The sequence below is a fragment of the Canis lupus genome, chromosome 7, assembly GCF_003254725.2.
Source record: "Canis lupus dingo isolate Sandy chromosome 7, ASM325472v2, whole genome shotgun sequence".
Lineage (NCBI taxonomy): Eukaryota > Metazoa > Chordata > Mammalia > Carnivora > Canidae > Canis > Canis lupus.
Genome location: NC_064249.1, coordinates 42,202,626 through 42,230,522, shown reverse-complemented (window position 1 = coordinate 42,230,522; position 27,897 = coordinate 42,202,626). Strand labels below are relative to the sequence as shown.

General features: G+C 52.4%; 1 protein-coding gene across 17 annotated transcripts in view; it reads right to left on the bottom strand.

The window, feature by feature from the left end:
• The window catches only part of PMVK (phosphomevalonate kinase), a 36,845-nt gene continuing 8,948 nt past the window's right edge, over nt 1–27,897 (bottom strand). For 7 of the 17 annotated variants that reach the window (XM_049112600.1, XM_025431063.3, XM_025431053.3 and 4 more), the window contains 3 exons: nt 20,189–20,255; nt 19,875–20,014; nt 8,912–12,353 (listed from right to left, as the gene is read on the bottom strand). In XM_049112600.1, coding sequence (XP_048968557.1) covers nt 12,136–12,353; nt 19,875–20,014; nt 20,189–20,255 — 425 coding nt within the window. In that variant the 3' untranslated portion in view covers nt 8,912–12,135. Of the gene's footprint in view, nt 313–3,171; nt 3,358–6,230; nt 8,609–8,911; nt 12,354–17,480; nt 18,406–19,826; nt 20,015–20,188; nt 20,256–27,897 lie in introns of those variants that run through there. The other 10 variants (XR_007412036.1, XR_004817357.2, XR_007412035.1 and 7 more) reach the window with 10 other exon arrangements.

The window sequence follows — 27,897 nt, the reverse complement described above, 5'->3', positions numbered from 1 at the left end:
TGGGATTCAATCTTATTGGTATTTATTAAGCTAAACTTTACCATATGACTCACATAATCAGCCGTCAGATGGCTTATGGCTTCACTATAAAGGCAAGCTATACTTGCATGGGGTGATAAAGAACTGCAACGGAGATCCAAAACATGGTCTGGACAATAGAGTTCATTGAAGGCAGAAGGTGATTGACAGAAGTTTCATGGAGGTGGTGGGTCTTAAGCCACACCTTGAAGGATGGGCTCTTCCTCCAAACAAGTGAGGCCTCCTTGGTGTAGCAGCTCACCTCAGAGACATCATGGGCTCAGTCCCAGACCACTGCAATAAAGCAAGGATCACAATAAGGAAGTCAAATAAGTTTTTTGGTTTCCCAGTACACTATACTGTAGTCTATTAAATGTGCAATTGCATTATGTCCCAAAAACCCCAATATATATATATATATATATATATATATATATATATATATATATATATATCTTAACTAAGAAATATTTTATGAATGGGCACCTGGCTGGCTCAATCAGAGGAGCATGTGACTCTTGATCTCGGGGTTGTAAGTTCAAGCCCCACGTTGGGTGTAGAAATTACTTAAAATCTTTTAAAAAATACTTTATTGCTAAAAAATGCATCCTTTGAGCTTTCAGCAAGTCATACTCACTGAACGCAGATCACCATAACAAATATTATAAAGTTTGAAATATTGCAAAAATTACCAAAATATGACACAGAGACACAGAGTAACCAAATGCTATGGAAAAAAATGATACCAATAGACTTGCTCGATGCAGGCTTGCCACAAATCTTCCATTTATTTAAATAAAAAAAAACTGTATCTGCAAGGCACAATAAAGCAATGAGCAGTAAATCCAGGTGCACCTGTATAAAGATGAAAGCAAGCGTGTGTGGCGGGGCTTCTAGCTCAAGAAGTACAAGGAATGTGAGGATGTGCCCATCAAACCCAGAAAGGAAGACATGGCCTTTGGCCACAAGTGGCACCTCAGGCACGCTGCCACTCACCCCACGTCCTCTCCACTCACCCCTCACCACCTCCCTCCTTAAAGCCTAATAACACCATCTTCTAGCTCCTCCAACAAGCCATGCTTCCTTCTGCCTGGCATGCCCTTCCCTACATCTTCATCTAACACATTTCTTTTTGTCCTTCAAGAGATGACTCATGGGTCCTGCTTCTAGGAAGCCTTCCCTGAGCTCCCCAAATCCAGATCAGGGACCCTTCCTCCATATTTTCACGCCCTGTGCTCACCTCTATCCCTGTCTTTACCAAGAATTTTGGCTGTTATCTCTTTGTGTGTCCTTTCCCCCTTGGTTATGACTTTCTCAAGGACAGGAATGATGTCTTCTCCAGCACTGGGTCCGCAGCTCTTGCCCCTGGGTCTTGCACATAATAGATGCTTAATAGATATTCATTGAACTAAACTGAGATAGAAACCCAGGAGAGGTCATTTGGAGGCAAATAAAAGGAAGTTGTTGCCCACAACAAATAATGACCACAGTTTCCCCATCAGTAAAATGAATGAATGAAATAGAAAAGATAATACTTAAAATCACTAACCTTAAAATCCAATAGTCTGTGAAAATTGTTACTCCCAACAGGTTTATATGGCTGTCTTTCCGCTAGACTGTGAACTCAATGAGCACAGAAAAGGGGTCTAATTTTTTTCTGTATCACCAGAACTAAGCAAGGTGCCTGACCATGGATATACTCATTAAAGGTTTATTGGATGAGTGGATAAATGGATGGATGGATGGATGGATGGATGGATGGATGGATGGATGATGGATGGGTGATAGATGGGTGGATGGGTGGATAAGTGGGTAGATGGATAGATAGATGGGTAAATGATGGACAGGTGGATGGGTGGATAGGTGGGTGGATGAATGAATGATAGATGGGTAAATGGGTAGATAGGTGGGTTTGTGGATGGATGGATGGATGGATAAGTAGATGGATGAGTAGATAGGTGGATGGATGGATGGATGGATGGATGGATGATAGATGGGTAGGTGGGTGGATAAATGGGTAGGTGGATAAATAAACAGATGGGTAGATGATGGACAGGTAAATGAGTGGATAAGTGGGTGGATGAATGGATGGATAAATGCATGGATGGCTAGATGGATAGAATTTAGATACAGTGATAGGTAATCGCGGGTTTTTAGAAAAGCCTGTGGTACTTAAGGGAAAAGAGTCAGATGCCCAACCAACTGAGCCTCCCATTCATGCTTTAATAATAAAACCCGTGTGTTATGGGCAGTGTTTGCACAGCACTTTCACATTTTTACTCCATCTCCACCTCCCAGCAGCCCTGAGAGGCAGACCAGGAAAGTTCTACGGCTCCATCCTTTACACCCTCACCCCTGTAAATTAAAGTTTAGAAAGATTTAAGTGACTCATTTTGGTCACCAGTTAGTTGTGGATTTGAACCCAGATCCCACGGACCCTAGACTCCTGCTGTTTCCCACCCATGCTGCCAGGAACGCCATTTCTACTGGAATTTAAGGAGCCGCTCAAAGCCTTCCCACCACCCCCATCCCCCTGCCCCTTCCCCCAGTGTGACATCATTGCTATCTTCTGAATCCCCTTAGCACTTTCCTTGGATCTTTTTGGGGACGCACTTCACCTCGTCTTGTATGAGAGTTGTCTGTGTTTTAATTCACACCCTAGGCCCTGCAGTGACAGAAAGCTTGTGGTAAGATTTATAAAGCTCGCGCACACACACAACGCCGCCCCTCACACCCTTGCAGGCTGAAGCAGGGGTCTGCAGGTGCAAGCACTCAGGGTGCTTCGGCCAGGACATGTGGCTTGCCCCTTACCTGATACTCCCCGCAAGAGGCACCGACGAGCAAGGAAAAATCTCCTATCACCTCTCCCTGAGCCAGGACAGAACAGGTGAGGCAGGGCTCCCCTCCCTCCCCACTCTCACCTCACCCCCACCTTCCCACTCTCACTGTCTTCTACAACGTCATGCTCTGCTGGAGAAAACCTGAACCCTTGCCTGGGCCTGACCATAGTGGGGATACATGGCCTGATGACCTGCATCCTGGTGCATCTATGGGGGCCTACCGTGTGTGTGTGTGTGTGTGTGTGTGTGTGTGTGTGTGTGTGTGTGTTTCAACAAGCCAGTGGGATCAGGTTAGCATCCCCCTTCTACTTACAGGTGAGCAAACTGAGCGAGGCTTCTGAGAAGGTAGCTGGCTTGTTCCATTCTCAGAGGAGGCCGATGCCCCCCAGCCCACTCACAGATCACCCCATCCATGCAGCCACCGCCACTGAGCCACTTCTCCTTCCAGAGAAAGTCTGTCTCCTGCTCTGCTTCTGGTCCATGTTCTCTGTGAAACTCCCTTGGACAAAAGCGTGGGGAAGGTTTCATAGCCCCGTGGATACCTCTCTGGAGAGGCTAACAAGCCTGGCTTCCACCTGGCTGTGGGCTGAGGAGCCGCCAGGCATGACCTCGGGCCGGGAGCTTGACCCCCTCTGGTTCCTTCCCAGGAACACGAGCAAGCATGGCACTCTGTGCCCATGGACCCGGCATCCACGCCTCCCTCCACAATGGTTTGTGAAAACCGAGATACACTTTTAAATGCTTCTCCTGCCCCCTCCTCTGCAGCTTTGGAGTGAAAGCTTGCTGTTCTGGCCAGATGAGTCCATCCAGCCTCGTTCATGTACTTGAGGGGTCAAGGGTCAAGTGACAGGCACTGATACCAAGTGTGGAAAGGAAGCACGGGGCGTAGGTACAGGGTGTCAATGCTCGGTCACCACCATGTTCAGCCAGGCTCACCATGAGCTGGTAGAGGTGTGCATGCTTTGCAAACTAGGAAGTGCAGCCCATGTGAACTGTGGGCCTGGGCAAGGACTGTACTAGGCTCTGAAGGCTGAGAGCTGGCCCACCTAGGTCTCTGCCCAGCCAGCGCACAGCATCGGAGCCTCCTCGCTGGGGTCTGAGCAGGTGTGAAGGCTGGTATGCTCCAGATTACACTGTAGAGACAGCGGGGCACGTCCACTCCCAGGCCCCTCTGCAGTGCAGGCGTTGGCACCTTCCCACCCACCAGACTCAGCTTCGTAGGGCAGGATTTTTGTCGATTGTGTTTGCTGCTGAATCCCCTATGCCTGGAACAGTGCCTGGTGCAGAGCATGTTCCTGGCCCTAGTCCCAAAGGCTCAGAGAAAAAAATTACCTCTAGCAGTTTCACAAGCCCAGAGCAGGCACCTGAGTTGCCCAAGGGAGGGCCCAGAACCCCGGGCGCCCCTCGGCCTCTGGCAGGGAGGGAGGCAGCAAGCCCCGGCAGCACTGGCTGACACACCCTCCTGAGTGAGGTAGGGCATGATTGACAGCGCCCGGGGCCTAGCTGGCAGCTTGGGCCTGAACCCTCTGAGCCAGCCAGCGCTAGGGGCCCCAGACTCCCGTTGGCGCGCGGGGGGGGGGGGGGGGGGGGGGCGCCGGTGGGCAGCTAAAGCAGTACAGCCCTGGAGGCTCCCCGCCCAGCTCTGGCTCTGAGGCCCCAGCTGGCAGACACTCGCCCACCTGGTGCAGCAACCTTTGCTGGTTTGTGAGGAGTGTGGTGCCCTCTGCTGGCAGCAGGTGCTCACCGCCCTGCAGCCAGCACTGGGAGGAGGCCGGGGCACCCCAAGCATCACCTGCCCACCCTACCTGCTGCCTCCTCTGCCAAGGCCCTGGGACTCGCTGGTGCCAGGATTGACCCTGGTGAACATTTTCAAGGTGGTTCCTATTTGGCAGGTTCCTTGAGTTTTTCCAGCATTTGGGGAAGAAGAAATCTCCCCTTGGACCATCCCAGGGGAGGCAGAATGAAGCCTCCGCGTGAGGAAGTGGAGGGGTCACAGAGATGCCTCCAGGCTGCCCCTCCCAGCAGAAGTCCTTCCCAGGATGAGAAGCGGCCCCTCCAAGGGCCTCTCCTCTCAGTTGCCAGAGGACATCAGGCACGCACCCTACCCACTGCTCCACACCAGCTCCCCGTGAGCCTCCCAAGCCCAGGCCCAGCAGCAACAGCCAGCCGCTTGGACATGAATAATGCAAAAGGGCAGGCATCTGGCTCCCCTCCCTCCCCTGCCCCCCTGTCTCCAGTGGAGTAGAAGCAGAGGGTTGCTATGGACACTGTCCTTAACCCTCTCTGCTGGAGTCAGGGCGCCTGGCTGCCAGGCCTGCAGGCAGCAGGAGGCCTCATGGGCAGCTTAGGCCCCAGCAGCAGGAGAAGCAGAATCAGATGAGCTGAGGGGAAGGAGGAGTGACAAGATGGAAATCGCTGGAAATTGGAAGCAACAACCCCAACCTGTGCAGAGATATGGACAAAACCAATGTTGATTTAGCCAGAATTAGCAAAGCTATTGTGTCCTAACAGGCTCCCCATCAAATCAGACATCAATCGCTTGGCCAGGGCTGTTCAGGCAGGGGTATGGAGTAGAGTCTGCAGGGAAGCCCTGGACAGCCCTTTGCCCCACAAGAAAGCCAATGTGGGTCCAGGTGTTCATCCTGGCCTCTCCGCTGCCCTGTGGAAGCTCCCAGCCCCCGCTGCATCCCCCCAGGGGACCCACCAGCACCCCCAGTGTGAGGACACAGCAGGCACCCCCCATTCAGCTCCGACCACTGGCCAGAAATCTAACACCTCTAATGCCATCTCTACCCTGTGGGCCAGAGTGTAATACCTTCAGGAATGTCCCATAGAGAGATCTGGACACTGTCACTGCTGTTCTCATCTTGTCTGTCCACAGGGCCTGAGCTCCTTCCCACCGCCAAGCCGTCCACCATGAAGTCACCACACCGTCACCTCCACACATGTCCCACAGCTGCTGCCTACGCGCCACAACCACGGCACTCCAGGTGGAGCAGCCTTCCCCTGGGCAGGGCATGGCTGGCCTCACCCTCCAGAGCCCTGGCAACAACAACGAGCCTCTAAAGAGAGGGCCCAATGTCATCGAACACAAGCCCGGTGGCCGGAGTGAACTTGCAGATGCCCTTGTCTCACTCAGCTGCAGCCATAAGGACAGTTAGCTTTGCTTTGCCCCGACTGCCACCATAAGAACCCCGTTCCCGCACATGTCAACCCCAGAGGAAGGACATAAATGGACCAGGGAGCCCATCTCTGTCCTGAGAGCCCTTGACACACACACAAAGATAAGGATGCACACACACACTCCAGCACACGTCTGTGGACACATCCACACACACATGCACAGGTGTATAAAGACAGAGATAAGTGGGATAGATTTTGCCAAATCCCCACATTTATTTCTCCTGTGTTTTTATTTCTGCCATTAGATACAGGGAAGCAAAACAGAAGTTTTGCTTGTTTGTTTCTTCTCCGGACTGTGTAAGGGCTATTCCAGGGCTCACCTTGGAAAGAGGGGCCGCAAAGACCACGACGAGCGTGCACAGGGCAGCTGTGAGGCTCACGCACTAGACTAACTCACTCCAGCACTTTATAACAAGCACAGCTCTAGCCCACGCTCAGAAAACCCGCAAATTACTGCTCATCCTGGACCGTGAGGCCACTCCAGGACAATGCCTATGGCCAGTGTTGGGCCCCAGAGCGCGGGGCCTGCCATGCTGGACAGGAGGACCCCAGCCACCCCAGCCTGCTGTTTGCGCAGAGCCACAGCCAGGCCCCTGGCACATGGCCAAATTCAGCAAGGGGTGCTCTGGCCGGGAAAGCGCCCACCAGTGCAGCCCCAGGGCGGGGGGGGGAGGCTGGGACCTCAGTGAAGGTGAGGCCTAGGGGCCTTCCAGGCCTGGTCCTGCCCTCCACCCAGGGCACCCTCTCTTCCCACTCACCAGCCCAGGAGACCCTGGAGGGTCAAGGGAAGAGAGGACATTTTTACTCTGAATTTCCAGGCTGCCTGTCACTGGATACGGAGAAAGGAACACTTCCTCCGCTGCCCTGGTACCAGACCCAGACCATACAGCTCAGAATCAGACCTGCAGCCATTCACCCAGCATCATGCCACCACTTCACGGGGATCCTGAGGGCTCTGGGTGGCATGTTCCGGAGCCCCCATTTTATGAAGAGAAACTGGGGCGCATGGAGGCCCGTGGCCTTGCCCGAGATTCAACAGCTGAGCCTCAGACTCCGAAGGCCTGGGCCCCTCATGTTGGCCAAGTGTGAAAGTTGAGTTCCAGGATGGGAGTGCAACAAGGCCATCCATCCCAGAAAGACTATGTGCCAACACTATGCCATTATTGTACCTGGGGGATGTCCCACAAGGAAAGCTTGCCTCCTCTGCTTGCTTCTGAAGTTGCATCCGGAGCAGATTTACATGAAGTCACACAACTTCCCCTGTGGCCGTCAGGGATACTCCTGGGGAGCCCTTGAGGGCTCATCCTCCAGTGGCTTTGGACCTCCTTCTGGCATCCACTTCCAGTAGAGACACTTCTGAACCGGTCAGGAGGCAAGACGGGAAGGAAGGGAGATGGGATGAGCCCCTGCCCGGCAACCCCGAGACCGGAGGCTTCCAAACCTGCACTCTGACCCTGTCAGTGGGGCCCTTCTGCATTTCCTGACCAAGGCTCCCAACACTGCCAGCTCCTCCATGCCCAGCAAAGAATGTTTAGGGGGCCAAGGGCACTCAGAACCCCAATCTTGGCTGATGGAACTTCCATTGTAGAGGACACATTCATGAGAGATCTGCAGAGACCTGACCCCCCAGGGTTTGGACTGCGGGAGACTGAGGTGTGCATTGTTGGCGCCAAGGCAGCCATTTCCCAGAAGAGACCTCCAGAGACAAGCAAGCAGCCAGTCCTGCTATGGAAGCCTGGCTCAGCTCTACCTGGAAAGCTGTGGTCTCCTCAAGGCAGTGGACAGCAGGTAGTAGGTCCTCAACATACATTCGCTTCTCTCTCTCCTGCTTTCCATCCCTCTTCTGGGAAGGAGTTTAGCAGGGGGAGGGGAGGGGAGCATGGGGAAGTGAGGGGGCCTCTGTTGCCCAGTTCAGTGCAGAAGCTCTGACCTCAATGAGCACCATCAAGTTTGGTTAAGGCGTGGCTGAGGAGAGGGGGTGGGGCAGGCCCGCTGCTGGTTTGCATGGAGTCTGTGTCATGAGGGGAGGCCCTGTGGGCACCGGGAGGCAACTTGTGCCCCTGGGGTCTGGGGGTCCTGCCAGGGGAGGCCACACCTTCCCCTCTTCCACCCCCTAAAGGGGCTTGCAGAAAGCCAAGTCAGACTACCCCAGGGGTATAGGACCCAGCTCCGCGGGGAGGGGGCTACGTTCGCCCTCTGCTCCTCCTCCACCGGCCCAGCCTTGGCCATTTCAGAGCAGCTCCGCTGGGTGAAGAGAGAAGAGAGATGTGAATCCCTGTGGCAGTTTGTCAGCCACACCAGCAAAGTGATGGTGGGGGGCGGCGGAAGCCAGTGACTCAAAGCGTGTGAAGCGTGTTGGAGATCATCTGCTGTTGCCAACCGTCAAGGCCCTCGTCACCATGGAGAACTGGGAGTCGGGTGTATCTGCCTCCCCCTCAGCGCTGGTGCTGGCACACAGGCATGATTGGTGCTCGGAGCCATGGTGGGTAAGGGACTCAGTCTCCACGGTGTTCAAATGTCATTGCACGCTCTCCGCACCTGGCCCCTCTAGGTCCCTTTAAAAACAGCTGAAAGAGAAACATATGGTGGGGGTGGGGAGCAGACCATTGTTGAGCATCTGTCTGGCTCTTGCTACTCATTTTGAGCCGAGGGAGCGTCAGCTCAGAGGGGCTGACTTGTCACACCACAGGACAGCAAGGCTGGTGCTCCATCGTGGAGCCTCCCGATTCCAAGGCTCACTTCCCCTCCTCACCCCTGCATCCAGGAACTCATACTCCCCTGAACCATGGTGGGCCACCTGGGACCTCCCTGTCTCCATGGGCTGAGATGCTCTCAGTCGCCGCTGGTAAAGAAAGCCCAACTTGAAAGAGTTTAAAAACAAGGATATTTATTTTCCCACAGTAAGAACTTGGCAGGTAAGACAGTTCTGGGGGCAGTGTCACCATGCACATAGGTTGTTTCTTTCTGCCCCACTGTCCTCAGCATGTTGGCCACCCCCCGTGATCACAAAATGGCTGGCAGCGCTTCCAGGCATCCCATCACCACCCTTCAACATCCAGAACCAATAAAGAGACATACCCCTGTCTTGGATTTCAATAGTGAGGAAAACTTTCCCAGAAAACTATCCTCCCCTTCTCAATGGTCAAAAACGGGTTACATGCTCAGAGCTAGGCTGATCCCTGGCCAAGGGGGAGTGGGATGGCCGTGTTGGCTACATGGGGGCCCGTCTTCCTCCGGAGCAGATGTTGACGGGACAAGTGTTAACAAAGAGCATTCAAGGAAGAAGTGAGCCCAGCACCGCGTCCCCCAGACCAGCCAGCAGCCCAGCTGCACCACAAGGATTGTACCCCCAGGACAACTCCCTAGACCGCAAGAACTGTGCCAGCTCAGGGTCCTCAGGACTCAGGAAGGGTGACACGCTGGCTCACATTGAGATGAGAATGGCTGGCCTTATTGTGAGCTTGCTTATCTAGAAGACACACACGTCCAATGTCATTAGATTTGCGGAAGAGATGATCCTATACAAGCAGGACAGCGAAGCCCATCCTGAAACCCTGCGGGCCACGCAGGTGACGGGAGCAGCTGCATGGTGTGAGGTCTCTAATTTCCTGTGGGAGCCCTGACAGTGATCTGTCTGGAGATGTTTCTGCTCAAGCAGGGGGACAGGAGGCCCAACGAAAGAGCCTTTATATTTTCACACCATGAATCCTGACTCCTCAGACAGATGCTTATCGAGGGAAGCAGACAGGTTCAGGCCCCTCCCCCACCAAGGCTGCCCTCCCCACAGGTCACGTTCAGACTCCCTTCCTGGAGAAAGCTGAAGGGGTGACCCAGAGACGGGGAGACAAGGAAAAGAACTGTGGGGAGCCAAGGGGACAGAGCAGGAGGAGGCAAGGAGGCCAAGGGCCTCACAATGGGGACAGGCAAAGATGGCCAGGGGAAGGGGAACCCCGAGGGGGGGGGGCAGGGGAAGGGGATGGCAGAGGGGAGAGGCCATGAGAAAAAGGAGAAAGAACAGCAGAGCTTGGCTAACCACGTGGCAACCACCTTCTCAGGGACCCATTATCACTACTGTTCACTGTGGGAACTTGCAGCAAGGACAGAAATCCAGGCGGTCATACTGTTTTTTCCAGGCCAGCAGGATCCAGATGTTTCCAGTTACTGGACCAGGCAGTCCTGAGGGGCCAAGGAGATCTCAGAGGTGAAGGGAGAAGCAGCAGGGGCTCCTGAGGTTGCAGTGACCTGTGCAATCAGACCTTTGACTCTTTTCCTGTGCTTCAAGGCTGGCATGGGGACAACAGTCCCATCCTCCCCCACAGCACCCGTAGCATCTCCAAAAGTAACTCCCAACATGGTATCAGCTCTGTTTCCCTCTATAAGCTGCCAAGAGAATTCTTACTCATCCCTCAAGGCCCTGTTCAAATGAGCCTCCGCTGTGAGGCCTTCCCTGATCCCCACAGCCCCAAACTGGGTCAGCTGCTTCCTCTGCCAAGTGCCTCCTACTCTTTGTAGCGACACCCACCAAGGCATTTCTCTCTGGTATTGTTTGTTCTTTTAATTTAGTGTATTATTGGTTTCAGAGGTAGAGGTCAGGATTCATCCGTCTACACAATACCCAGTGCTCATCCCATCACGTGCCCTCCTTCATGCCCGTTCCCCAGTGACCCTGTCCCCCATCCCCCTTCCCCTCCTGCAACCCTCAGTTTGTTTCCTATGATTAAGAGTCTCTTGGGGTTTGTCTCCCTCTCTGATTTCATCTTTTTTTTCCCTCTCTTCCCCTATGATCCCGTTTTGCTTCTTAAATTCCACATATGAGTGAAATCCTATCATAACTGTCTTTCTCTGATGAACTTATTTCACTCAGCATAATACCCTCTAGTTCCATCCATGTCAATGTAAATGGTAGGTATTTCTTCTGATGGCTGAGGGATATTCCATTGTGTATATATACCACATCTTCTTTATCCACTCATCCATCGATGGACATCTGGGCTCTTTCCATAGTTGGGCTGTTGTGGACATTGCTGCTATAAACATTGGGGTGCAGGTACCCTTTTGGATCACTACATTTGTATCTTTGAGGTAAGTACCTAGTAGTGCAATTGCTGAGTCATAGGGGTACCCCTATTTTCAACTTTCTGAGGAACATTCGTATTGCTTTCCAGAGTGGCTGCACCAGCTTACATTCCCAACAACTGTGTACAAGGTTCCCCTTTCTCCACATCTTCGCTGATCTGTCATTTCCTGACTTGTTACTGTCAGCCGTTCTGCCCAGCATGAGGGGGTATCTCATCGTGCTTTTGATCTGTATTTCCCCACTGCCAAGCCTCACGTGGCATTGTAATCACATGTGTGTGCCCCGGCATGCAGGACACCAGGAACAGATAGGAACTCCATGCACATTTGTGAATTAATGGACAAGTTGATAAGTAAGTCTGATTTTCTGACTAGATTGTGAACTTCTCAACTCATATGGAGTTTAACTGAATCCCAGAGCATAGGAGCCAGAGAGCACTCAATGCCCACCCAGCCCACATCCCGCTTAGCAGTGTGTGTGTCATCCTACAGGCCAGACAAGCTCTGCTTACATCCCAGAAAATACTTTCCTAATCTATGCCAGTTTGCAAATATAAGAGGGTTTCCATGTTTTATTTGCTTTTCTGAATGTTCATAGTAATGCTTGCTGGTGTGGAAAAATGTGGAAACAACAGAAAACAATAAAGGAGCAGAAAAATCATGTATAGTACATCTACCTAAATTAAGTATTGCTAACACGCAGCACAATTCAGTCTTTGCGTGGTGCTTTCCCCACACAACTGTTGACCACAGTTTACAAACATGAGTGTGCTCCTGAGGTGAGGTGTTTTGCTCATTTCGTTAATGGAAACCTCACAGATACATTGTCTCATCTCATTAACACATCAACATAATCAATAGCAATTGATAACACATCAACAATACTTCCACCTGTTTGGCGTTCTTATTGGGAAGCGCCAAACTGCCCTTCACAGGTGTACGCTGCACTCAGCCACCCACCACCCTCGGGCCCTGGCCAGCTTCTGGCCATTCTGTGTGTTACAGCTCTGAGCCTCCATCAGGTGTGTGTGGCTGGAGAGGAAACTCCCACCAGCAGCACCACCCACAGACCCCCGACCTCCACCAGCTCAGGTGGAAGGGAAGATCCTATGCTCTGGACCCACCACCTGAAGGCAGCAACGCTGGTGTCCTGATGCACATGAAGTGAGCTCAAGGGGCAGGACCAGCCGGTCTCCTGGCCATGACCTACCCGGAGCCCTCCATGGAGCCCAGCACCTGGTGGGGGAATGAATGAATGAATGAGTGGGGCCCAGCCAAGAGGTAGGTGAGCTGAGCCTTCTGCGGGTTGTACCGCTCGAATGAAAACACAACCCTGGGCCTCCACAGGTTGTGTGTCAGTGGTGGGATGGTGCTCCAAGCCCGTGAGCCGGAGCATTGCCAGCAGCCAGGCCACAGCCCCAGCTCAGCAGCAAAGACTGAGAAACAGCAAGGCCCCCACATCCCACCCACCTCACACCCACTCTCATCTGGGCAACCAGCTGGGCAGGTGGCCTGCCAGGCGAGAAAGAGCATCGAGGGCCTTCCCATGGTCACCTGAGGAGAGCTCCACAAGCCCAAAAGCACCTATCCAGCTGTTCACTCCCCCCTGCTGCGCCCACACATGTGCCTCCATGAGGGGTCACCTCTGTGTCCCCCAGAGGTTCTCAACCTGCTCCCCACACCCCTCCAGGGCCCAGCATCCCCTTCAGGCAGATTCCCAGCACCTGCATCCCCTGGTCTTGGTGACCCAGCCTCGTGACAGCCTGCAACATCCCCCTCCCTGTCTCCCTACCCCTCGGGTCCAAGTCACATCCCTCACCCCATGGGCCCCATGGCCACCCCTCTGGCAGCAGAGAAATCTTTAGAAAATGCAAATCTGGTCATGTTGCTCCTCCGCTTCCTATCCAACCTAACCCAACCCAACTGGACCTTTAAGGCTTCCCAGAGCTCTCAGGATAAAAGCCAAAGTCCTCCTTGGGGCACCTGTACCCCCCAGGGGCACCCTCCCCACCCCAGCTGCCACACTGGCTCCTCTGGTGGCTCAAAGAGCCTGACGGCCTCACCAACCCTACCGCCCTCTTGACCTGGCCACCAAGTCCCCATGAAACCATCACCCTCAGGAAAGCCGTGCCAGCTATGGCAGGGCCTCTGATGTCCACTCTACCGACACCCCACCTACCCCCGCCCCAGCTCGCTGTCCGTAGTAATCAGAGTGTGTGCTGAGCCTAGGAGCCCTCCAGCCCGCCCCTGAACAGGAGCTCCCGAGCACGGGCCCCCAGTACCCTGGAGCCTGGAGCACAGAGGAGCCACAGGACATTAAGTGACAAACAGAACAGAGCTGGGGGCTGTGCCCAGCCTGGGAAGCAGACGGTGGGGGGGCCTTTCCAGGGGCAGAGAGCGTGAGCGGCAGCACCCCGGGAGCCAACGGGGGCAGAAGACACGAGAGTCCCACTGAAAGCAAGCCTCTGGCCCCGGTCACGCTGGAGACAGGCTCACATGAGGGTGAGGACACTCCTCAAGACAGGGGCCCAGGGATGAGGAGAAGGCAGGTGAAAGGGCCTCGTGGCTGGTAGGGGTGGTCAGAGCGGGAGCGCAGGACATCACAAGAGCTTCACTTGGTGCTGCCCACACAGTCTGGCAGCCATGTGTCCAGTGTGTTGGGCCTGGGGTGTCGGGGGACACCCTCAGGGCTACGCCAGCAGGGCTATAGCTCCCTTCAGAAGATGCTCATCTGCCTGAGCATAAGAGGCTCATGCTGAGCACAGAGGCCCAGGAGAGGGGCACATGGGTGCTGGGCAGACCCCAGACAGGTTCCCGGATGCCCTGCATGGGCCGGAAGGGCAGTGTGAACAGAGGGCAGTGTGGATGGAGGGCAGAGTGGGCAGAGGACAGTGTGGACAGAGGACAGTGTGGACGGAGGACAGTGTGGATGGAGGGCAGAGTGGGCAGAGGACAGTGTGGATGGAGGACAGTGTGGATGGAGGGCAGAGTGGGCAGAGGACAGTGTGGACAGAGGGAAATGTGGATGTAGGGTAGAGTAGGCAGAGGACAGTGTGGAGAGAGGGCAGTGTGGATGGAGGGCAGTGTAGACAGAGGGCAGCATGGACAGAGGGAGGCCACTGTGGATGCTGCAGCAGCCGTTGGGGGGGCAGGGGCTGCACTCAGCCAGTGAGGAGGGAACAAGGGAAATCTGAGAGGCATCTGAAGGTAGGAATGACAGGGCTGGGTGACCAGGTGGCCACAGTTACGAGATCCAGGGTCTCCCCTGAATCCTGCCTTGGGTGGCTCAGTGAAGGTCCCCAGACCAGGAACACATGAGAAACATGGGAAAGGCCTGATTGCACAGCACTTGTCCAGTGTGTTGGGCCTGGGGTGTCGGGGGACACCCTCAGGGCTATGCCAGCAGGGCTATAGCTCCCTTCGGAAGATGCTCATCTGCCCCAAGCATAAGAGGCTCACGCTGAGCACAGAGACCCAGGAGAGGGGCATGTGGGTGCCAGGCAGACCCCAGACAGGTTCCCGGATGCCCTGCATGGGCCAGAAGGGTGTGAGCCCGGGAGAAGCAGGGATGAGGCCAGACAGCTGGGTGGAGGGCAGGTCGCCGGAGGCTGTGGATCTGTTCTAGGGACTTTGGATCCTGTCAGGAGTCACTGGGTAGCCACTGGTGGGGTTGGCCAAAGCACTGACACGGTCAGACATCTGAGCACCGGAAGACCCTCAGACAGGGAAACAGACCCCAACAGCCACCACTCCTACTTTCTTATAACAGAATCCAACCTTTTCTCAGGAGCTTCCTGTGTGGCCAGATGTCTCAGGGAAGGACAGCCACACCTCCAGGGCAGGGGGTGAGCCACAACTGGTGGAATGCCACCACGGTGACGCTATTCCCCTTCACAGGGACGTGAAGCCAAGGGAGTGAGAAGGGAATAAGCATGAAGCAAAGAAAAAGTCAGAAAGGATATCGAAGCAGGTAAGGGTGTATCTTACACGACACCGTCAGCCCAGGTGACCGTGACAGGTCTGTCCACTCAGCAGCACAACACACACTGTTCACACCTGACACGTTCACTCACACAGGCTTCACCCAGAGCCACAGAATAAATCTCAAAGAATCTCAAAGAATTTAAGTTACATAAAAGTATTCCCTGGGGGCACCTAAGTGGCTCAGTCCATTAGGCGTCTGCCTTCAACTCAGGTCATGATCCTAGGATCCTGGGATCAAGTCCCATGTAGGGCCCTCTGCTCAGCAGGGAGCCTGCTTCTCCCTCTGCCCCTCCCCCTGCTTATGCGCACGCATGCGCTCTCTCTCAAATAAAAAATAAAATCTTTTTTTTTAAGTATTCTCTGATGATGACAAAACTCAATCAGAAATCAGTAGCAGAAAGATCACAAAAGCCTGCAACATTTGCAAACTAATGACTCACTTCCAAAGGACCCAAGGGTCAGAAAAGAAATCAAATGAGACAACAGAAAGTATTTTGAATGAAAAGAAAACACAATAAATTGTAATTTGCACAGAAACTGCACTTAGAACTGATCACACCAAATACTAGTGATGGAGGAACACGGGGCTAGCTGAGGACAAAGCACGAGCCTGGGACAGCACATTGACAAGTCCTTGAAACAGGCAAAGGGACATTCCTCTACAGACTCCACTGCCTCGATGTTCATACTTTGCTAAGGGCAAAGGCAATCTTAGCCCGACCCCCAGGAGGCTGGAAGTCTACCTTAACATATAAAAATTCATAAATAAATAAATAAATAATCCTTCAGAAATTTCCTTTATCTCTACCCCCCAAGATACATGTTGGCAGTCATCCGCCAAGCACATGGCCCACCCATATCCATCTGAAGGGTCTCATGACTCAGTGTTTATTAGACGGTAATAAGTGACCTTTCCCCAACCACAGCTAGCCCCCTCAAGGTCCTGGAAACCTTGCTCCCAAAATTCCTCAGAGTACGCTATCGCCAAACCCCTCCAACTCCCAGGTATATAATCAGCCACCCCTCACATCCCTGGGGCAGCAGCTCTTCCTGCCCGTGGGGCCCATCCCAGGGCTTTAATAAAGCCACATTTGGAAAAAAAAAAAAAAAAACACATTTTGCACCAAAGACGTCTCAAGAATTCTTTCCTGGTCGTCAGCTCCGGACCTCACCCCACCAAACTTCACCTATATTCCAAAACTTCATCACCAGTATCACAGGAGAATGAAGGTCTCCAAGCAACAACTTCAGCTTTTATGCTAAGAAATTAGATGGGGGAAGGGGGAAATAACCCTAAGTAAATGAAAACAAGGAGTATCAAGTACAAAACTCTGAAACAGAAAGCATAAAAGCATTAGGAAAAACTCCATGCAACCAAAAGGTGGATCTTTGAGAAATTTAAAAAAAAAAAAAATTTTTTTTTGATGACTCTCTAGCTAGACCAACTAGAAAAAAAGAGAAAAGACAAAAATTTGTTGACCTCAGGTTTGAAAAGGTAACATCCCTATGGATGCTCAGATACCAAGAGGACCTTGAGGAAATGCTGCAAACAACTCTGCCGACCAGCTTGACAACTACCTTAGTTTGAAAGGCACAAACTACCAAAGTTCACATGGGAGGAAATAAATAGCATGAATAATCCTACATCTAGCAAAGAAGTTGGATTTCTAGTCTAAAGTCTTCCCACAAGAAAAGCCCAGCCCCAGGCAAATTCAGCAGCCAATCCTTCCCAGCATTTAAAAGTGTCCTACAGACACTTCCAAAAAATTGAGGAGGAAGGGATATTGCCTGTTCACTGTGTGAGGCTGGAATTACCATGACACCAAAACTCGACAGAGACATTATGAGAAAAGAAAATGCAGATCAGGGCAGCCTGGGTGGCTCAGCGGTTTAGCGCTGCCTTTGGCCCAGGGTGTGATCCTGGAGACCCAGGATCGAGTCCCACATCGGGCTCCTTGGAGCCTGCTTCTCCCTCTGCCTGTGTCTCTGCCTCGCTCTGTGTCTCTTGTGAATAAATAAATAAATAAAATCTTTAAAAAAAATGCAGGTCAAAATTCCTCATAAACATAGCCACAAGAGTGGATGGAACTGGAAGGTATTATGCTGAGTGAAATGAGTCAATCAGAGGACAAATATTATATGGTCTCATTCATTTGGGGAATATAAAAATTAATGAAAGGGAATAAAGGGAAAGGAGAGAAATGAGTGAAAATATCAGTGAGGGTCACAAAACATGAGAGACACCTAACTCTGGGAAATGAACGAGGGGTAGTGGAAAGGGAGGTGGGCGGGGGGTTGGGGTGACTGGGTGATGAGCACTGAGGAGGGTACTTGCTGGGATGAGCACTGGGTGTTATGCTATATGTTGGCAAATTGAACTCCAAGAAAAAAAAATTTTAATTAAATAAAAATAAAAAATAAAAAAATAAACATAGCCATAAGCCTAAATCAAAATATAGCAAATTGAATCCAACAATATATAAAAATGATAACAACACATTATCAAGTGGTATTTAGCCAAGGAAAGCAAGGTTTTTTCAAGATTTGATAATCAATATATAACTCACCTAATTAACAAACTAAAACAGAAAAAAAATAATAAGATATTATAGTTGTGGAAGACGTATTTGTTTGAAAAAATTCAACACAAATTCCTGGTTAACAAAAACCTTCAGAAAACTAGGAATGGAGCAAACCATCTCAACCTGGTAAAGGACGTCTACAAAAAGCCTCCAGCGGGGCAGCTCCGGTGGCACAGTGGTTTAGCGCCGCCTGCAGCCCAGAGCGTGATCCTGGAGACCCTGGATCGAGTCCCACATCAGGCTCTCTGTATGATGCCTGCTTCTCCCTCTGCCTGTGTCTCTGCCTCTTTCTCTCTGTCTCTATGAATAAATAAATAAAATCTTTAAAAAAAAAAAAAAAAAGCCTCCAGCTCACAGGTGGAGAATGATCCACATCCACTCTCACAACCAGCCAGGTCAACGTGAGGCTCCAGCCAGTGCAGCAAGACAAGAAGGAGAAATTAAAAGCAACTAAAATAGAAAGGAAGATGTGAAACGGTCTTATTCAGAGATGTCATGATAATAACCTATGGAGAAAATTTGATGAAAGTCTCCAAAAAAGCTACTAGAAATGATAAGTGAGTTTAACCAGCTTGCAGGATATAAGATCAATATACAAAGCTTAGGGGGCACCTGGGTGTCTCAGTGGTTGAGCGTCTGCCTTCGGCTCAGGTTGTGATCCCAGGGTCCTGGAATCGAGTCCCGTATTCTCCCTCTGCCGGTGTCTCTGCCTCTCTCTGTGTCTCTCATGAATAAATAAATAAAATCTTAAAAAGAAAACTCAGTTGCATTTCTATGCATTAGCAATAAACCCTCAAAAAATTGAAATAAACAGGACAGCCCCGGTGGTGCAGCAGTTTGGCACCGCCTGCAGCCTGGGGTGCGATCCTGGAGACCCAGGATCGAGTCCCACATCGGACTCCCTGCATGGAGCCTACTTCTCTCTTCTTACACAAATTCTCTGAAAATAATCTTTCCTGCCTACCCAGTCTGCCAGGCAAACAGCAGGAAGCCTCAGCAGAACAGCAAAGCATTCTGTCCTTCTGGAATCTGGGACCCCCACCCCCCAGCCCGTGTACCCTGCCGGGGCTCAGCTACCAAAGTGAAGCCTGGGGCAAGTCACTGGTGGGCCTGAGCCTCAGATCCCCCAGTGGCCCCCCTGCCAGTGGGAGAATCAGGTGGGGTCTCTGCTCCTCGGACAGGCTGTCAGGCTCCGGGGTTGGTGAGAGCCGGCTGGGGAACTGGCCCCCCCAGCTGGCGCAGGCAGCACGGGCACAGGACCCTGGGTTCTAGCCGACCCCATGCTCAGCAGGGACAATGGAAGAGACACTGGTGGCAGAAGGGATTGGGGGACTGAGCGAGAGCAGGAGTTCAGGGTCCCCCCCCGGCTCCGCCTTCTGACACATGGCCCCAGCAGCCCCGCTTCCTTTCTCACTCAGGAATCCCACATGGGAGTCACCACCTGAGACTTGCCCTCTCCCACGCCAGGCTCATCCAGAGCAGTAGAACCAGGAAGCCAGCTCTGCCTCCAGCCCTGCCTGTTGCGGGGGGCAGCGGGGGAGGGGTGCCCATCCAGGGCTCCTGCCGCTGTCCTGGGCCCACAAAGTGGCCTGGTTTTATCCCACTGAGGGCACCCAGCCCTGGCCTCCCTCCTCCTTCCATCCCTCTGGTTCAGGCCCTCCCCCAGATTTCCACCACAGACACCCCACTGACGAAGGGAAGGAACAAAGCTTTAGCCATGGAATAAATAGCCAGGGCCAATGGGAAGTCAGTGTGTGGGAGGGGGTGCCCCCATGCCCCATGGGCCCAGCACACTTCCCTGGAAGGATGGCTGTCATCCCTCACCCCCCACCGCCCCCCCCCCACCTGCCCACGACCCATGCCAGCACCACCTCCTCCGGGACCTCACTCTTGCCTCCTGGGAAGAGACCTCGTGTGACCTGGCAGGAGCCCAAGCATCCCTCTGTGAGCAGACCACCAGCTTCCCCTCACCCAGACTGCCCTCTGTGCCCCACTCCTGTGGGAGTGGTGTCCTTGCACCAGTCCCAGGGTCTGGCCCCCCTTCTCCCTCTCAGGGACTCAGCTCCTGCCCCTGCCTGCCCTCTCTTGCATCATTAATTTCTCCTCCCCCACAAGACACCTGTCAGCATGTACAGAGGCCCACCTCAGGTTCACAGTCTGGTCCACGTGTATGACAGTGCATCTTGCCCACCTGGCACTGTGCTAGATGCTGGGCATACCGTGAGGGAGCCCAGGCCCAGCTTTGCGGGCTGCAGATGGTGGCAGGGAGCACTGCTGAGCAGAGTGGTGGGGCTGCGGCACTGGACAAAGGGTTCTGTGGGACATCTTGCCCTGGAGAAGGACACAGGAGACAACGTGAGCAGGGAGGGAGATGGCACGGGAGCGTGACCATAAGGTACCCACTGAACAGAACCCTAACCCTTGCAGGGAGATAGCTGCCACCGCCACCAGTGACCCTGAGAAACACGGAGAGAGGAGGGCAAGAGAGGCTCTAGAATGGCTTACCGGGAGCTCAGGTAACAGATGGTTTGCTGAGCAGATCGGGTTCCCACCCATGTCACCAAAGTGAGGCCTGTGGAGACAGATGATGGAAGGAAACCCAGGATGAGCAAACCCCGATGTGCACCTGCCTGGAGCTTGCATGTCCAGCACATACCGTGTGGACCTCCCAAGCTCACTGGATTTTAGAAAACCACAGGTATGACACAGTAGGCAGGCATTCGAGTTCCAAAGTGTGTGGAGAAGCTGCTCTGGGCCCAGGGCCACCAAAGGGCGCAGCGGAGCCCGCTCCAGGGCTGACTCCGGATGGCTGCACACTCCCAGCTCAAGATGGGCCCAGACAGCACATCAGGGGCCGTAGTCAGGACCTCCTCCCAGAGCAGGAGGCAGAAGACCTGCGGGGGGCGAGGGGTGTGAGAGTCAAGGTCAGCCGGACATGCCAAGAGGGTACCAAGGAGTAGAGGCAGGTGTGGGGAGCCAGGCAAGCCCACTCAAGGTTCAGCATCCCAGACTGGCATCAGCCGTCTGCCCTGTGCTCATATCCATTTCTCTATTTCTGTGTTTTCCTTGACTGCTTAGTAGAATTCATTTCCCCACACATGCCCACAGGTTGGGGGCGGGGGAGGGGGGAACACGAAAACTGGAACAGAGGCTTAATTCCAGCCCCACCCCCGTTTCTGGCTGCACGGTCTGGGACCTGGGGGAGACAGTCACAGTCCCTAGACCCCTGCAGGACGAGCAGGTGAGGAGCCGGACCGCCCACTCTGCAGAGACCCTTCACCTTTCCCTGCCCCTGTATCTTCGTTTCAAAATGGGAACAAGGACAGCGCTATCATGAGAATGAAATGAAATCATCCCCATGAGCGCGCGCAGTAAAGTGCAATGCCCGCGTGGCAAAAGCAAGGTGTGAGCTCCCCACTGTGGCGCTAGTGGTGACAGGGCAGGCGCTAAGCACGGATGCTGGAACAGCACCCGGCCCAGGCCTGCAGTCCTCTTCAGGACCGGCCAGCCCCTGCTGCAGGAGCCCCCAGGGACCCATGTGCCGCTGGCTCAGGGCTAGATGTGTCTGCAAATTCACCAGAGCTGTTATGACAAGGAACACTGCTAGCAGACGGCTTCAACGCCCAGATGAACAGAGGCCTCGTGCAAGGCCGGGCCTCCACCTCCCAGGTCCCAGCCCTGACCAACAGCCCTGGACATGCACCGGTCTCTTTGCTCCTCGTCCCCCAGCACACCAGGCGTGTTCCCTCCTGGGAAGTGACCCTGTGCCACCCCCCCTACCCTGGTATGGCTTGATTTACCTGAACAGGACATGCCAGGTGGCCTTGGCCTCCTCAGGGAAGTCTGGAAAAGCCCAGAAAGTAGGTCATGCTCCAAAGCGCTCAAACTGCACGTCCTCTGCCAGCCTCCAGTAGAGGGCACGGGTCTCCTGCTCTCTCGGGGACATGAAGAACAGGAGAAAAGCTCCGGGTGGGAGTCCTGGGACTTTGTCTCAGCATCGCCACCAGTTGTTCTATGACCCTGAGCACACCAGTTCCCCTCCCTTGGCCTCAGCTTCCTCATCAGCAAGTGAAGGATTTGGAGCAAGATCTCAAGGCCCGTCATACTTACATCTGTGACATCGCACACCTTGGTGGCCCCTCGGAAAGCTGCCACACAGACCTAACACAGACCCTTCCACCACCCCTGAAACTGGAAGCCATTTATGCCAGGCAAACAGAGGCTGGCAGCAGGCGTACTTCTCACCTCCTGGGGGGCCCTCATTGCCCTCACCTGGGCTCCTGAGGAACTCAGCTTGGTCTGGATGTGCTCTGGACCCACCTAGAAGGAAAAGGCTAAACCCCTGAGATGTACAGAGGGGCTCATCACTGCACGTGGCTGTCAGGCAGCAGGGCCCTTCCAGGTCCTGGACTGGGCCATGCAGGAAGCAGCCTTTGACCCCCTACAACGAAGGCTGCTCAGCTCCCTGTCACCCGTTCATCAGGTCGCACACGAACATGACAGCAGCCAGCGCCAGTCATGGCTCTGCTGCCCACAGGGATGTCCTGGGCCAAGCACAGAGTCTTCAGGTCCCTCCAGGCAGCCTTGCCCCAACACCAGTGAACAGAAGACCGGGAGGCACAGCCCTGTGTGGCTCCTCACAGGGGTGGCAGCGAGCTCCAGACAGAACAACCCACGAATAGACAAGAAAGCTCTGCCCCCTTGGAGAAGCCCCTTGGTCTGGGCCTCCTTGGACATGCTGTGGGACAAGGAGTGTGACCCGATGGGTGCACGGGACACACACACAGCACATGGACAGTGCGGCAGAGACAGCACAGCACCCGCATGCTGGGAAAGTGGGGGGGGGGGGGTGTGGGGATGACTGTCACAGTAGTATGCTCGCGCCCTCCTGCAAGACTCCATTTGTCCGTGGCCTGCAATCAGCAGCAGGAGTATTTACATCATACAGACAGTTAAGCGCTAAAATTCAGCCACAGGGAATGTTGGCTACTTCAAGGTGGTGAGCTCAGAATGCCACTGTTTCCCAACACTTCCCAAATTCTCCATTTTCACTGAATTTACTAGCACCAGATTCAAAAAGCAGAAAACTATTTCCCGTGTTGCTCATGGAGCAGCAAGGCAGGGAGGAAACGCATTCTAGGGACCCTGGGGAGGTGACAGGTGCAAGCCTGAGCCCCAGGAAGGGCACTCCCAGCAGGAACAGCATACACAAAGGCACAGAGGCATGGATGCTGAAACAACTTTTTAAAACTCCTCTCTGGGGATCCCTGGGTGGCTCAGGGGTTTAGCGCCTGCCTTCAGCCCACGGCGTGATCCTGGAGTTCCAGAATTGAGTCCTACATCGGGCTCTCTGCATGGAGCCTGCTTCTCCCTCTGCCTGTATCTCTGCCTCTCTCTCTCTCATGAATAAATAAAATCTTTAAAATAAATAAATAAATAAAACTCCTCTCTAAAAACTGGCGTGGAGGAAGCTTTTGCGTTGTTACATTACAGGCACCATTTATTCTTGCTGAAAAGTACATGCCTCACCTGGCCCCCTTCACCAGAATTTAGCACCAAATTTCCTTGGCTGTTTCTAAAATCTAAATCCAGGGATCCCTGGGTGGCGCAGCAGTTTAGCGCCTGCCTTTGGCCCAGGGCGCGATCCTGGAGACCTGGGATCGAATCCCACGTCGGGCTCCCGGTGCATGGAGCCTGCTTCTCCCTCTGCCTGTGTCTCTGCCCCTCTCTCTCTCTCTGTGTGTGTGACTATCATAAATAATAAATAAAATTTTTAAAAAAATAAAAATAAAAAAATAAATAAAATCCAAATCCAGTCGTAGGGGGTGAGAATTCACCATCTAGGATCAGCTCCTCAATGCAGAGAGCCCCCAGACACCTGGTAGAGGCCACACCCCTGAAAAACCTGCTCGGTCACCCAAGGTGACTGCTGGTGGTGGCAGGCACATAGATGTATGAGGCCAATGTCCATCTCATTACTCAGAATCGCTTTATAGGAAACAATGAGCACCAATGTTTTCCTCCTAAGATATATCCACATTCTGCCTTGGATGCCAGAATGTGAATTTCAAAAATGAAGGTGAAACAAAAAAATGTCCACAAGCATCCAGATGGAGAAAGGAGATTACCTGCCAAGGAACAAAACTCAAGGTGGCCTCAGACTTGGCGACATTGACTGTGGCAGACAATGGAACCAGGTCATGATCCCATGCCAGCCAAGGCAGTGTCCAGGTGTACTGGTAACCGGATGTCATCCTGTCATTCATTGGGGCTCAGAAAAGAGATTGACCAGACACTTTTTATAAAAAAACTATCTGAAGGTACATCAACTGTCTGGAGAGGAATTAAAATACAAAATTCAAAAATGGGGAGGTTTCTCAACTTCCATGAAAGGACCAAAGTGCAGTAAACCAGTTAAATCTTTTAAATAAATTATTATTATAAACATGTTTCAAGGAGTGCCTAGGTGGCTCAGTCGGTTAAGCCTCTGCCTTAGACTCAGGTCATGATCTCGGGGTCCCGGGATGGAGCCCCATGTGGGGCTCCCTGCTTAGGGGGAGCCTGCCTCTCCCTCTGCCCCTCCCCCCACCGTTCCTCCCGCCACTCATGCACATGCACTCTCTCTCTGAAATGAAAAAAGAAAACTTTAAAAATTAAAATTAAAAAAATAAACATGTTTTAAAATTAGATGTTAACCATTTATGCAAAATTCTAGAACAGGCAAAACTAATCTGTGCTTCCAAGAGGGTGGGACTGACTAGGAAGTGGTGGAAATGTACACCTGAGGTCAGCACATTTCAGACAGGTATCAGGTGGTTTCACCTGGTAGAATATTTTTAAAAAGGGATGCCTGGGTGGCTCAGTGGTTGAGCCTGCCTTTGGCTCAGGATGTGATCCTGGAGTCCCAGGATCGAGTCCCGTGTTGGCCTCCCTGCATGGAGCCTGCCTCTCTCTGTCTCTCATGAATAAATAAATAAAAATATTTTTTTTTAAAAGTATTAAAAAAAAAAAAAAAGGCAGAAACAGACCCAGAAATGTAGGGAACAAGCTGGTGGTTGCAGGGGAGGAGAGGGAGCATCTGGGGGAGACCTGGGGGGAGGGGGCACCTGGCAGGAGGGGACGCCTTGGGGGGGAAGAGGGGGATGGGGGAACCAGGGGTAGGGGGGACCTGGTAGAAGGGGAGATGTCGGGGGAAGGGAGTAGGGGGGTTGGGGAAAGGAGTATCTTCACATTGAATCCTATGGACTTGGTGTCATCTGTCCATGAAGGTCTTGTCTTCCAGCAGCACTTTAGTTTCCAATACGCATGTCTTTTATCAGACTCATTCTGGTTTCACATTTTATTCTTTTGTAATTGCATTATTCCAATTTCTGATTGTTTATTACAAATGAATAGTAATACCGTGGACTCGTATAAAGTGACCTTGTACCCTATCTTGTTAAATTTACCTACCAGCTCTAGCAGCTTTCCTGGAGATTCCACCCAACCTGCCACATAGATGACAGGTCACCTAAGAACAGGCAGTTTTGCTGCTTCCCTCCCAACCCAAATGCCTCTTAGTCCCTCTTTGTCCGGTACCATACAGACTGGAACCTGCATGGGGACATTGCACCCCTCCTCCTCCTCCTCCTCCATGGAGGGGGGAGGGCGCACCCTTGCTCCATGCACAGGTAAGGAAGCATGTACCCCAGAGAAATGAAAGCACAGATCCACACAAAAGTCTGTACATGACTATTCATAGTTGCTTTATTTGTTACCTCCGAACACTGGAAACAACCCAGATGTTCATCAACAGGTGAATGGATCTATTGCAGAATATTCATCCCAATACCAGTAACAAACCAGAATGAACTACTGAAACCTGCCATAATGAGGATGGACCTCAAAATAATTATGCTGAGTGAAAGAAATGAGACAAAAAAAGATATATACTGGATAATGCATTTATGTAAAATTACTGAAAATGCAAAGTGATCTATGGAGGCAGAAAGCAGATCAGTGGTGGCCTGGGGATGAAGGTGACGGGTGGGTATCCACCGTGACCATGGGCATCGTTTTGTCAGTGTATGCAAATGTCAAAACTTATCAACCTGTACGTTTTAAATATGCAGTTACTACATATCAACTATATCTCAATAAAGCTGTTTAGAAATGGCATAAAAATTTTAGGAGAATGTTAATGCCACAAAACATTGTTAAAATAATACACACATGATAGAAGAAACAACTTCATAGCAATGCTGTTATACCATAACCACACAATCAGCAAAGTCTAGCAGGGTGTGGAGAATGCCTCGAAATAAAAGCAGCAAAAGCCACTGGGTATTATGCTATGTTGGCAAATTGAATTTAAATTTTAAAAATTGTAAAATTAACAAAATTTCTAAAAAGCAGCTAAAGCCCTCATCATCACAGAATCAACAGTTGGAGTTATTCTTGATTTTGATACTTAGACAAAGAGCAGATTTTTTAAGTACAGAAGAACTTCAACTACAGCAGAAGTGACTCTGGTTAGCCACTGGGACCCCCCATTTTTGGAGGCATCACTGCCAAACTGTCAGAGGCTTTCCAAATCCCCGGAGCCAGGAGCCAGGTGAGCAGGGCTCCTGGGGATGGGGAAGAGGGATGTGTCAGGCCCAGCAGCCCCTCCTCCTCTTCTCTGCTCCATCCCTGCCTCCTTCACTGTGCACTGGTGGTCACCCAGCAATCCCACCACTAGGCACGCATCTTTAGGAGAGGAAAGCAAGACGACAAGGACACAGTCGCATCCCCACACTCACTGCAGCCAAGACATGGAAACAGCAAAACATCCACACACAGACAGATAAATAAAATGTGGTTCATTCACACACATACCCCCATCACACCCTGGCATGCACACATGACAACTATGTGTGGTGACAGGGATAACCAACCTTATTTTGTGCTGATTTCACAGGACATATGTGCCTCAAATCACTGTACACTTGCACAGTGTTATGTGTGGATCCCATCTTATCAAGCTGGGAAGAAGGAAGAACATGAGCGATCCCTCAACAGGCTCACTCATCCTGAGCTCTGAGCTCAGGCATGGGCAGGGATGGCCACTCTCTGGTCCAAGGAGACACTTGCTGGGGAAGGGGCCAAGACACAGGGCTCCCGGGCACACCTACGGGCCCCATGCTGGTTCTGCCACCTCTGGAGTACCCATAGGCCCTCAGGTTGTCCCCGGGTCAGTGCGAATGAGAACACCCACTGCCATGTGGCAAACATGAACCCTGAAAACATGGGGCTTGAACTACCACCGGGGCTGTGGTTGCTGGACCAGCACGTGAGGGCTCCAAGTCCAATCAATACTTTCTGACCCATTCTTTGTTTTATTAATTCTTAAAGTCCTTTAGGGAGCGCCTGGGTGGCTCAGTGGGTGAAGCACTGCCTTCAGCTCAGGTTGTGATCCTGGGGTCCTGGGATCACAGCCCCAGGTCTGAGGTTGGGGGTGGAGGTGGTCCCTGCTCAGCAGGGAGTCTGCTTTTCCCTTTCCTTCCCTAGGAGCTCCTTCTCTCTAACAAATAAAACCCATAAATAAATAAATAAATAAATAAATAAATAGCTTTAATTTTTAAATAGAATATGTATTTAAAGCATATCATGTGGTATCTGGGGCCTGACAGGCACTTAGTAATGGTCACTCATTCCTGCTGTCACCAGGCCAGGCAGTGGGGACACCAGGTGAGGACACAGGCTCAATCCTCAGGAGCTGTTACTCTATGGGACAGACAGACATGTACCGCAAGGTACCAGGGAACCTGAAGGCCATGCCAAGGGACACCTTGGACCTTCAAGAGAAGGCTGGGGGCAGCCTGGGTGGCTCAGCAGTTTGGCACCGCCTTCGGCCCGGGGCGTGATCCTGGAGACCTGGGATCGAGTCCCACATCGGGCTCCCTGGATGGAGCCTGCTTCTCCCTCTGCCTGTGTCTCTGCCTCTCTCTCTGTGTCTCTCATGAATAAATAAATAAAATCTTAAAAAAAAAAAAAAAGAGAGAGAGAGAGAGAAGGCTGGGACTTCATAACACCCCAGGGCTGGCATATACAGGTGAGTACCGCCCACGCACCCCCCAGGCACAGCCACTGCTGCATGGAAACCACACCCCTGGAGCTGGACCCGCTGCACCTGCCTCTGAACAGTGCCATCACGGAAATGACCAAAATCACTGGGGCCACGTCTGGTGATCACA